The sequence below is a fragment of the Erythrolamprus reginae genome, chromosome 3, assembly GCF_031021105.1.
Source record: "Erythrolamprus reginae isolate rEryReg1 chromosome 3, rEryReg1.hap1, whole genome shotgun sequence".
NCBI classification, from domain to species: domain Eukaryota; kingdom Metazoa; phylum Chordata; class Lepidosauria; order Squamata; family Dipsadidae; genus Erythrolamprus; species Erythrolamprus reginae.
Window position 1 is genome coordinate 21,796,665 of NC_091952.1, and position 12,230 is coordinate 21,808,894.

General features: G+C 39.9%; 1 protein-coding gene across 1 annotated transcript in view; it reads right to left on the bottom strand.

Annotated features, from left to right (window-relative positions):
- Window positions 1-2,315: 2,315 nt before the first annotated feature.
- The window catches only part of DOK5 (docking protein 5), a 91,085-nt gene continuing 81,170 nt past the window's right edge, over window positions 2,316-12,230 (bottom strand). The window contains exons 7-8 of the mRNA XM_070748798.1: window positions 9,005-9,125; window positions 2,316-2,842 (exon numbers count right to left, since the gene is read on the bottom strand). Coding sequence (XP_070604899.1) covers window positions 2,784-2,842; window positions 9,005-9,125 — 180 coding nt within the window. The 3' untranslated portion in view covers window positions 2,316-2,783. The remainder of the gene's footprint in view (window positions 2,843-9,004; window positions 9,126-12,230) is intronic.

Here is a 12,230-nt window from a genome sequence, read left to right on the forward strand (position 1 = left end):
GGCATAAAAATCGAATAAATAAATAAATAAATGCTGGAGTGGTCCTAAGTGTAAGAATTGGTTATAACTCCCTTCATTTCAGTGCCATTTTGCTAAATGAATGGTTATAAATTGAGGACTACCTGTCATTAACACGCCATCCAGTGATGGGCTCCTACGGGTACAGTCAAGTACCCAGAACCAGTAGAAAAATTTTGAATTTTCCCCCCTTTTTTTCCCTTCTGGGCTCTGGGTATATTTTTCCTAACACAGTAAATGAGGTAGAATGTGTATAATTTTAGAAGAGCTGTGCATGCGTTTGTATGTGTACATACACATACAGTTAATGTAGTAGATAATTTATAGCTTTGTGTGCCTGTGTGTAATATGTATGTACACATATGGCATATATACATAAAACTAAATAATAAATTTTGGATGTTCAGTAATAGTAAATAGATAGGGAAATTGTATCTCTTTGAGGCAAGGAGAGGCCAGGCACCCGAACCCGAACCCTTGACACGAGTGACATCAAGTTGGCCATCTTTAAGCCAGTCACATGACCTTTTAGCCATCCCCGGTCACATGATATGGTCATATGGTCAGCAAGCCACACCCACAAAATAAGCCATGCCCACAGTGTGGTAGTAAAATTTTTTGCAGACGTTCACTGATGATATCATATTAGAAACTGCAAATATTTAAAAGCTCTGCTCTGTATTCTGAATAGGTATTGAACCATTTATACAATCTGAACAAAGGTGATATTCACTTGCCTGCAAGCTGCGTATTATTATTATTATTATTATTATTATTATTATTATTATTATTATTATTAATTGGATTTGTATGCCGCTCCTCTCCGCAGACTCGGGGCGGGTAACAACAGTGATAAAAAACCAGCATGTAACAATCCAATACTAAACAACTAAAAAAACCCTTATTATAAAACCAAACATACAAACAAACATACCATGCATAAATTGTAAAGGCCTAGGGGGAAAGAATATCTCAGTTTCCCCATGCCTGACGGCAGAGGTGGGTTTTAAGAAGCTTACGAAAGGCAAGAATGGTGGGGGCAATTCTAATCTCCGGGGGGAGTTGGTTCCAAAGAGCCGGGGCCGCCACAGAGAAGGCTCTTCCCCTGGGTCCCGCCAAACAACATTGTTTAGTTGACGGGACCCGGAGAAGGCCCACTCTGTAGGACTGGTCGCTGGGATTCGTGCAGCAGAAGGCAGTCCCTGAGATAATCTGGTCCGGTGCCATAAAGGGCTTTATAGGTCATAACCAACACTTTGAATTGTGACCGGAAACTGATTGGCAACCAATGCAGACTGCGGAGTGTTGGAGTGACATGGGCATACCTGGGGAAGCCCATAATTGCTCTCACAGCTGCATTCTGCACGATCTGAAGTTTCCGAACACTTTTCAGAAGTAGCCCCATGTAGAGAACGTTACAGTAGTTGAGCCTCGAGGTGATGAGGGCATGAGTGACTGTGAGCAGTGACTCCCGGTCGAAATAGGGCCGCAACTGGTGCACCAGGCGAACCTGGGCAAACGCCCCCCCTTGCCACAACTGAAAGGTGTTTCTCTAATGTAAGCTGTGGATCGAGGAGGATGCCCAAGTTGCGGACCCTCTCTGAGGGGTCAGTGATTCCCCCCCCCCCCCAGGGTAATGGACGGACAGATGGAATTGTCCTTGGGAGGCAAAACCCACAGCCACTCTGTCTTATCAGGGTTGAGTTTGAGTCTGTTGACACATATCCAGACCCCAACAGCCTCCAGGCACCAGCACATCAGTTCCACTGCTTCGCTACAATCTGAACAGATGTGATATTCAGCTGGTTCAGGTGCACACTGGCCTGCAAGCTGCATATATGAGCAAAGAGGGAGCATGCACACATTTTCAGGGCTGAGCAATCTGATAGGTAAATTATGTGAATCCCACCTCTGAATCTGAAATCTTTACAACGCATGTTAACATGGGGCTTAAACAGAAGTGTTGCTGGTGCCAAATAGAGTAGTAGTATTACCTACAGAATCCTGGGCACTATTGCTCTTCTTGAATAGCCCAGAAAAGTCACAGGTGTAATCTTTCTAACAATATGGGAAAGGTTTGGGAGTATGATATGTACCGAAAGTAAATAGTTTGGAATTTGGAATTTATTCTTTGGATTATACATGACTAATTAATGAAATATTGTTTTTATTGTAACATGAACAGAAGATATTTTGTAATGTATTGAAAAAGTTTGTATGGAGGAAAAAATAAAAAAAATATACCTGTAATGTGAATTAAACAAAGAGACACAAGAATTATCTTTAGATAGCTTAGCTGAGACAAAACCAGACTTTAATAGACAGGGAGACAACTGATTTCAGTTCCTAAAAATAAGCAACCAGTCTTAAAAGTGGAAAAGTGCTACAGTCAGCGTTGTAACAAGAAAATAAAACCATAAACTACATTATTAAAGAAATCACCGAAAGGGATGAACTAAATGTTGAACAACTGATAGCAAAGGACAAATCAACAGCAGAGATTCACTACATATGAAGCCCATACTGAAATAAAGTGTCTTTGTTCCAGGTGTGATTATGAAACATTGCAGATTACAAATGATAATTTTCAAGCCCAGTCTCCTCTTCTCCTGAAAATTAAGAAATAATCTAGCAGTTATAATGCAGTCTTTCTTCCTTTCATCTGCTTTATTTTTGATGTCCAGGTCAGTTGCAAGCCTTGCTGTTGGATCAGTCCATTTCAATGCATACACACACAGCTTGTTAAAGTCCTTGGCTCCGTTTTATCAATGTTCTGACCGATAGGTGGGAAATGTTTCTGTTCTGTGGATCTTCAGTGGGCTATCTTCTCCAAATCAAAGAAAAAAGGAGAAAGAAAAATGATATCATCAAATAATCACACATTCTGGATGTAATCAGTTTCTCTGATTGAGCAGCTGCTCACTTTCACCGTTAAAATTAAGATTTGAGATGACAACGAAATCCTGCCAAAGAAAAGTACTGTGTTTTTCGGATGCACTTTAGTTTTTGGGAAGGAAAACAAGGGAAAAAAATTCTGCTTCTGCCTCCCAGCAATTTGCCTCCCAGCAAACAGCACGGATGATATACCCTGTTTGTTGTGTATTTCGGTGCATGTATGCCTGACCCATAGAAAGAGCAAAGAATTTGAGAAATCTACATTATGGCAGTATAATAATGCCAGAAAGTTTTCTTAAGTGTAGTCACAATTATTTAAATAGATCTACTCCAAACATGACTAAGTCAAAATTTAACTCAGCTGCCTTATTTTAATACTAAACAGGACACTGTTACGTTTCAGATGATACTTTTACAGATCTTTAAAATTGATATGGCTTTCTGAAAGTATAGTTATTCTCTCTTATTTAAACCACTGGGCCTCTTCAGATCAAGCATTTATTTTAAAAAGCTTTATTTTGTTGTCTAGAACAGTGTTTTTCAACCAGTGTGCCGTGGCACACAAGTGAGACATGGTCAGGTGTGCTGCGAAGCTCAGAGAGAGAGAGAAAGAAAGAGAGAGAGAAAGAAAGAAAGAAAAAGAAAGAAAGCAAGAGAGAGAGAGAAAAAAAGCAAGAGAGAGAGAAATAGAACAAGAGAAAGAAAGCAAGAGAGAGAGCAAGAGAGAGAGAGCAAGAGAGGGAGGGAAGGAGGGAGAGAAAAAGACATAGAGGGAGGTAAGGAGGGAGAGAAAGAGAGCAAAAAAGAGAGGAAGGAAGGAAGAGAAAGAAAGAGGGATGGAGAGAGAGAAAGAAAGAGGAAGGAAGGGAGAGAGAGAGAGAATTGTTTTGTCTAAACTGTTTTAGCCCCCCCCCCATCCACCCCGCTCAATGTGCCCCAGGGTTTTGTAAATGTAAAAAATGTGCCGTGGCTCAAAAAAGGTTGAAAATCACTGGTCTAGAACAATAATAAAGCAGTCTTTAAAAATGAATCTAATAATTTGAAAATTCTACAGACAATTATAGTTATAGTCGTCAGAGAGGGGCGGCATACAAGTCTAATAAATTATTATGATTAATTATTATTACTGACTTACCTTCTTGTATCCAGTTCAGTATTTTTATGCATACAATAAAAATCAGTGTCTCCTTCCCAGCAATTTGCCTCCTTGCAGCTAGTTTCACTTTCAGTTTAGCAGTGGCCCAACCTCAAATCAGCTGGGAAGCTGATAATGAGTTGTTTGGTTTAACAGGCTCTGTTCTGTTTGCTGCAAAGAGGCAAACTGCTGGGAGGCAGGGGCCGAATGGGGTAGGACTACATTCAGTGTGTAAGACGCACCCATGTTTTCACCCTCTTTGGGGGGTAAAAAGTTGTGTCTTACACTCCAAAAAATATGGTATTTTTCCCTTCATTCTAATGTTCAGATTTTTATAAAGCTTTACATATTGTTATTCATTCTATTTGCCTGAGATGTTGAAATGCCAATTCAAACCTCCTTCACTTTGTCCTCACCCAAAGGTTTCTGTAGAAACTATATTGTATTATGTTTTCATATAGACAAATGTCAGGGTCCAAAAACCAACAGACACTGAGATTCTTCTAAGCAATTTCCTTTATAGCAATAGCATTTACACTTATATACAGCTTCAGAGAGCTTTACAGCCCTCTCTAACTGATTTACGGAGTCAGCATAATGCCGTCAACAATCTGGATCCTCTTTTTACTGACCTTGGAGGAATGAAAGGCTGAGTCAACCTTAAGCCAGTGAGATTCAAACTGTTGGCAGGTGGCAGTCAGTAGAAGTAGCCTGCAGTACTGCATTCTAACCAGTGTGCCACCATGGCTCATGGCTTATAGTTTCTCACCTATAGGTAAAAAGTACTGCCAAACTCAAGCAGATTACATACACCGTGAGGCATATATAAACTTCAGATCGTGCAGAATGCAGCTGTGAGAGTAATCATGGGCTTCCACAAATATGCCCATGTCACATCAACACTCCGCAGTCTGCATTGGTTGCCGATCAGTTTCCGGTCACAATTCAAAGTGTTGGTTATGACCTATAAAGCCCTTCATGGCACCGGACCAGATTATCTCTGGAACCGCCTTCTGCCGCACGAATCCCAGCGACCAGTTAGGTCCCACAGAGTGGGCCTTCTCTGAGTCCCGTCAACTAAACAATGCCATTTGGCGGGACCCAGAGGAAGTGCCTTCTCTGTGGTGGCGCCGGCCCTCTGGAACCAACTCCCCCCCCCAGAGATTAGAATTGCCCCCACCCTCCTTGCCTTTCGTAAGCTCCTTAAAACCCACCTCTGCCGTCAGGCATGGGGGAACTGAGATATTCTTTCCCCCTAGGCCTCTACAATTTATGCATGGTATGTTTGTATGTATGTTTGGTTTTATAAATAAGGGTTTTTTAGTTGTTTTAGTATTGGATTGTTACATGCTGTTTTTATCACTGTTGTTAGCCGCCCCAAGTTCACGGAGAGGGGCGGCATACAAATCCAATAAATAAGTAAGTAAGTAAGTAAACAAACAAACAAATAAATAAATAAACAAACAAATAAATATATTCTGGGAACTATTAAGGAATAGCCATATTTACCTTTTTTCTCTCGCACAAACGATCTAAACTAGAAACATGGTTGCACAATGGTTAGAATGTAAAATTGCAGCCTGACTCTGCCCACTGCCAGGAGTTCGATCCTGACTGGCTCAAGGTTGACTCAGCCTTCCATCCTTCCAAGGTCAGTAAAATGAGGACCCAGGTTGCTGGGGGAAATATGCTGATTCTGTAAATTGCTTAGAGAATGCTGCCAAGCAATATGAAGCGGTATATAAGTCTAAATGTTAGTGCTATTGCCACTTTGTCTCTTGGTCCTCTGGAATGCACCCCATCCCTCCTGGGAACCTAAGAACATTCCATTGCAAAGGGTAGATTAGGGTTTTGATGATACAAGTATGGCAACCAACTTGTCTTTCTTGATCTGCTGTGGACCGCCCTTCCTGAACAAAAAGATAATTAAAACACTTTCTTGCTTTCAGTCAAAACTGTTTTATTATTTATTTATTTATTTTATTTGTCAAACATGTATAGGATAAGGTGACCAGATGTCCCACTTTCCGCGGGACAGTCACGCTTTTGAATCATTTGTACCGCATCCCGCCGGGTTTCCAAAATCTGGTACTTGTTGTGGTTAGCTCTGGCCCTGCTCCTGCCCCAAGGACTGTGGATGTTGGGGAGACATCCACATGCTGCAGGCCTGTTTTGCCCCCAGTGGAATCTGCTGATGAAGGCTCCTCTGACCAAGAAGACATGAGTGACAGGAAGGAGGAGAGTGTGGCAGACAGCTCAGAAGGAGATCAATTATCTAGCTCCTCCTTGGATTCAGAACAAGAGTTAATGATACAGCCACGCATGCGGAGAGCGATGCATAGGGAACAACAACTGAGAGATTATTATCAAAGAAAATGAGGCCACCTATGGTTGGGTGGGGCTGTGGTAATTAGTGAGGCTGCTATAAATAGCAACCTGTGGGTTTGGCCATTGTGGAGGATTATCTGATCCTTGTGTTTCATGACTGCTTTACTGACTTTGACCTTTTGTGTGCTGATTTTTCCCCACTTCGAAACTAAACCAGAGCAAAGTGTGTTTCACCTTGTAAAAGAAGAAGCACTGTGAATTGCCTCACAGCTACAAGCTAAGTATCACAGAACTGATAAGGGACTTGTACAAATTACCAGTTTGTTTGGAGACAAGTGCTCTTTGCTATACCAAAAGAGGGCTTAGTTTAAGTGACTTTTCATTATAAAGAACATTGTTTTGAATTTTCAAACATGTGTGTGTCTGAAATTTGTACCTGTGAATTTTTGGGAGAAGTCTGCCAGAGAGCCCGACAGAACAGGTACTTGGTAACCAGATACTCTTTACAGCTGTTTGCAGCTCTCCTGGTCATCTTACTGTAATTTGTGACATTTTTTGACAATTTAGAAACATAGAAACATAAAAGATTGACAGCAAAAAAAGACCTCCTGGTCCATCTAGTCTGCCCTTATACTATATCCTGTATTTTATTTTAGGATGGATATATATTTATCCCAGGCATGTTTAAATTCAGTTACTGTGGATTTACCAACCATGTCTGCTGGAGGTTTGTTTCAAGCATCTACTACTCTTTCAGTAAAATAATATTTTCTCACGTTGCTTCTGATCTTTCCCCCAACTAACCTCAGATTGTGCCCCCTTGTTCTTGTGTTCACTTTCCTATTAAAAACACTTTCCTCCTGAACCTTATTTAACCCTTTAACATATTTAAATGTTTCGATCATGTCCCCCCTTTCCCTTCTGTCCTCCAGACTATACATATTAAACAATTTATGTTGTTTAATTTTGGTTGCCAACAGCACTGGAGAATATGAATTTGCTTAACAACCAGTGGGGATCATTTAACCTGACTGTCATGTTCACTTAGCAACTGCTGCAAAAAGAAAAAAAGTGTTGAAAATTTGGATCTGGTCATGTTATGCCTTGATTTACAACCATAACGTATGACTATTCATTCAATTACAGTTGTAAATCAAGGACTACACATACATATTTTTTAAACCTTTCGTAACACTTCATTTTCCATTACTTTTCTTTCCAGTCCCTCCCAAATAAACTACTGTATATTGGATGTTATATAAACACTTTCCTTGGCCACTAGATGTCCTCAGAGATTATAAAACAAATCAGCAAGATTTGAACTGAAGCTACAAAAATATGGGCAATATTTTCATCTTACTAGAAAAAAAGTGTATTCAGGAGAGAGAGAGAGATGAAATGTGCTTTTGTTTGTTTGTTTGTTTGTTTGTTTGTTTGTTTGTTTGTTTGAACAAGTATAGGATTGTAATTTGTATAATTATAACATAAGTAAGGACATTTTGGTATATGATTTTATAAATTACTGTTAGATCAGACCATAAGTGACGTAGTTGTAAATTGTCTAATCACAGTATTTCAAGTCTGGTGAAATAAGGTGTTTTGTTGTCAGAGGAGGAGCGAAGGACTCTTCTTGTGAAATATTCATGGCATCGGGCCAGAATATATCCGGGACCGCCTTCTGCCACACGAATGCCAGCGACCGGTTAGGTCCCACAGAGTTGGCCTTCTCTGGGTCCCGTCGACTAAACAATGTCGTCTGGCGGGACCCAGGGGAAGAGCCTTCTCTGTGGTGGCTCCGACCCTCTGGAACCAGCTCCCCCCAGAGATTAGGATTGCCCCCAGCCTCCTTACCTTTCAGAAACTCCTTAAAACCCACCTCTGCCGTCAGGCATGGGGGAATTGAAACATCTCCCCCTTGCTCATTTAGTTTTTATGTATGATTCGATTGTGTGCTTGTTTTTTATATATTGGGGCTCTTTTGGATTTATTTTAACTTAAAACTGTAATTTAGATTGCAAAATATTAGATTTGTTACTATGTTTTGTTTACCATTGTTGTGAGCCACCCCAAATCTATAGAGAGGGGTGGCATATAAATCCAATAAATCTAATCTAATCTAATCTATTTCTGGACTCTCTCAATGTGATATGCAATGTGGGTTCCATACAGGTGAACTGTATTCTAGAATTTGTCTGATAAAAGTTTTGTAAGCTCCAGTTAGCAGTTCAATGTTTTTGGAGAAGAAGCTACATAAGATTAGATTAACAATTCTTAATGCTTTAAAATTATGCACAACACCATCTAAGCTACTACAATTAGAGGTGCATTTGAAAACTAATAATATTTTTTTCTATTGAGAATAAGAAATAAAACATTCAGATTGTTTACCAGACTGGGAAGCAAGTTTGGAGTTTGATGCTTGTTATTTCCTAATTTTGAAGAATTGTAGATACATCCATTTCTTAAACTTTCACACCAGAGAGGTGTTGCATGTAAGATGTGCTCATTTACAAGGTTTGATATGACAGCTGCTCTGCCCAAATAAATATTTTTATTTATATTGAGTACTAGAAGGTCATCAGGCGTGAATAGGAATGAATTTAGGATGAATGTATATTAATACCCTACCTTGTAACCCAAAGAGCTGTCCAGTACTGTGCTGCCTTGTGATGTGCTGCCAATAGGCACTCCTGGGCAAAGGGACCATGGTGCCAAGAGAAACAGCTCGGTCAGTCATTTTCATCTGAAGCTGAAAGAGAACCCAAGACATAATGGGATGAATACCTGAGGACCAAATGAAATTCATCTTCAACTTGTATCAACCTACCAACCACTACTAACCTTAAATAGAAACATAGAAGAAACATAGAAGACTGACGGCAGAAAAAGACCTCATGGTCCATCTAGTCTGCCCTTTTACTATTTCCTGTATTTTATCTTACAATGGATATATGTTTATCCCAGGCATGTTTAAATTCAGTTACTGTGGATTTCCCAACCACGTCTGCTGGAAGTTTGTTCCAAGGATCTACTACTCTTTCAGTAAAATAATATTTTCTCATGTTGCCTTTGATCTTTCCCCCAACTAACTTCAGATTGTGTCCCCTGGTTCTTGTGTTCACTTTCCTATTAAAAACACTTTCCTCCTGGACCTTATTTAACCCTTTAACATATTTAAATGTTTCGATCATGTCCCCCCTTTTCCTTCTGTCTTCCAGACTATACAGATTGAGTTCATTCAGTCTTTCCTGATACGTTTTATACTTAAGACCTTCCATTAACAATAACTCTCTGATGTCTATGCTTCAGCCAGCTTGAAATCCACTGAACTATCCAGGGATTAAGTCCAATCTTCACTAATTTATCTATCAGCTCTTTATGTGGAACCGTATCAAAGGCTTTGCTGAAGTCCAGATAGGCAATATCCACGGCACCACCTTGATCCAACACCTTTGTGACATAGTCAAAGAACTCAATGAGATTAGTCTGACACGATTTGCCTTCAGTAAAGCCATGCTGATTTGGGTCCAATAAGTTATTGTTTTTTAGATGCTGATTTATCCTCTTTTTGAGTAGAGTCTCCATCATTTTAACTACAACTGATGTCAAGCTAACTGGCCTGTAGTTACCAGCTTCTTCTCTACTGGCCTTCTTGTGGATAGGCACAACACTGGCCATTCTCCAATCCTCAGGAACATCTCCTGTTAACAGGGATTGGTTAAACAAATCAGTCAGGGGGGTAGCAATGACAGATCTGAGTTCTTTAAGAACTCTGGGGTGGATGCCATCTGGACCCATTGCCTTATTTATCTTTAATCTTTCAAGTTCTTCTAAGATATCGGCTTCTAAGATCACTGGAGCTGAATCCGTACAGCTGGAAGCAATGCTATACCCCTCTATAGTATTATTATTATTTTGTAAGGTGTCTTTTGAGAAAACTGAACAGAAGTAGCTATTGAAATGGTCAGCGATCTCCTTATTCCCATCAATGCATGTATTATTCCCGGTACTAAGCTTTGTGATGCTGCAGTTTTTCTTCTTCCTATCACTAATATATCTGAAGAAGGTTTTATCCCCCTTCTTTACAGATTTTGCTATTTCTTCCTCTTTTGAGGCTTTAGCAGCATATATTATCTGTTTCGCCTCCTTCTGTCTCATTTTATACACCTCTCTATCAGCTATACTTCCAGACTCTTTATACCTCCTATAGGCAGCCTTTTTTTCATTGACTATAGCCCTTACATCATTGCTAAACCATAGCAGTTTCTTCTTCCTAATTAACACAAGAAACATCATAAACATTGTTAGTACAGGGTGCATGATTGTTAGGGATTGCCATTGTAAACTGCTTATTGTAAACTGTACCAGACTTGTACTTAAAGAGTTAATGTGCACTTAACGGGTTAACTTGTACTTGAAGAGTTAATATTCAAGGCTGTTTCGTCACTTCCTCATTGAAGCTATAAAAGCTCATTATTTTGCTCGGTCATTTACTTTACTTTACTTTTGCCTGAGACGGGGGAGTTGTGTCCAAGCTTCGTGCTTGTATAAGCTTTGTGCTTTTATCTGTATTGTATTTTAGCTTTGTGCTTGTTAACTATATTGTGTTTTGCTTTGTGCTAATCTTGTCATTGCTCAGTACGTATTATTCTGTATTTGCTTCGTGCTTATTCTGGATTGTTTATATTTTGTTTATATGTAAATAATACTTATTTAACTAAGTCTGTGTCTTGGCTTTATCACACATCCACACTCTGCTAAAATTCTCTGCTTGGAATTGTCGAAGGTTTCATAGCTTAGCTAACCGAGACAAGCCAACAAGCATCAAATCATATTTTCGAAGGGAATCGAAAATAAGTCGGTAAGTGTTGTATTGTCTCTGTACAAATCGATGGTGAGACCACACTTGGAGTACTGTGTACAGTTCTGGTCACTGCACCTCAAGAAGGATATAATGGAACTGGGAAAGGTGCAAAAAAGGGCAACAAGAATGATCAAGGGAATGGAACATCTCCCTTATGAAACCAGGTTGCAACGCCTTGGTCTCTTCAGCCTTGAAAGACAGCGTTTAGGGGGTGACTTGATCAAAGTGTATAAAATCATGCATGGGATAGAAAAGGGGGCACTAGGACAGGGGGGCACTCCCTAAAGCTCATAGGTAAGAAAGTGAGGATAAATCAAAGGAAATATTTCTTCACCCTGAGAGTCGTTGGTTTATAGAATTCACTTCCAGAAGAGGTGTTGACAGCTGTCAGCCTGGATAGCTTCAAGGCAGGATTAGATAGATTCATGGATGCCAAGTGTATTGGTGGTTATTGAAATGGATGTCCATGTGCCACCTCTATGTTGGTTGAGGCAGACAGGATTCCCCTGAGTACCATTTGTTGGGGGGCAGGGGAAAGGGAGGGTCTTGCATTCTCTTTCTGCTCATGATCCCCAAGGACAATTGGTGGGCCACTGTGTGATACAGAATGCTGGACTCGATGGGCTTTGGCCTGATTCAGCATGGCTCTTCTTATGTTCTTATAAACAAAATGCCTGAACTCCTTCTCTTATTAAATATTGCTGTGAGACATGTCTAAATGCATCCGTCATTGACCCTATTATCACAGTAAGAGACTATCATGTTTACCAGCCTGACTGTGAAACCCACAGGGGAGGTGGAGTAGCTATCTTTTATAAAAAGTCATTAAATAAAAAGAATACTCAAAAATTATTTTGAATATTCAAAAATATTCAAAAAAAAATTACACATGAGCTTGCTCTTCCTAAAACCATCATCTGTGAACTGTCCTTAAATACCACACTTTGCTTCCTACTATGTTACAAAGTCCCTGATTACAACATTGCACAC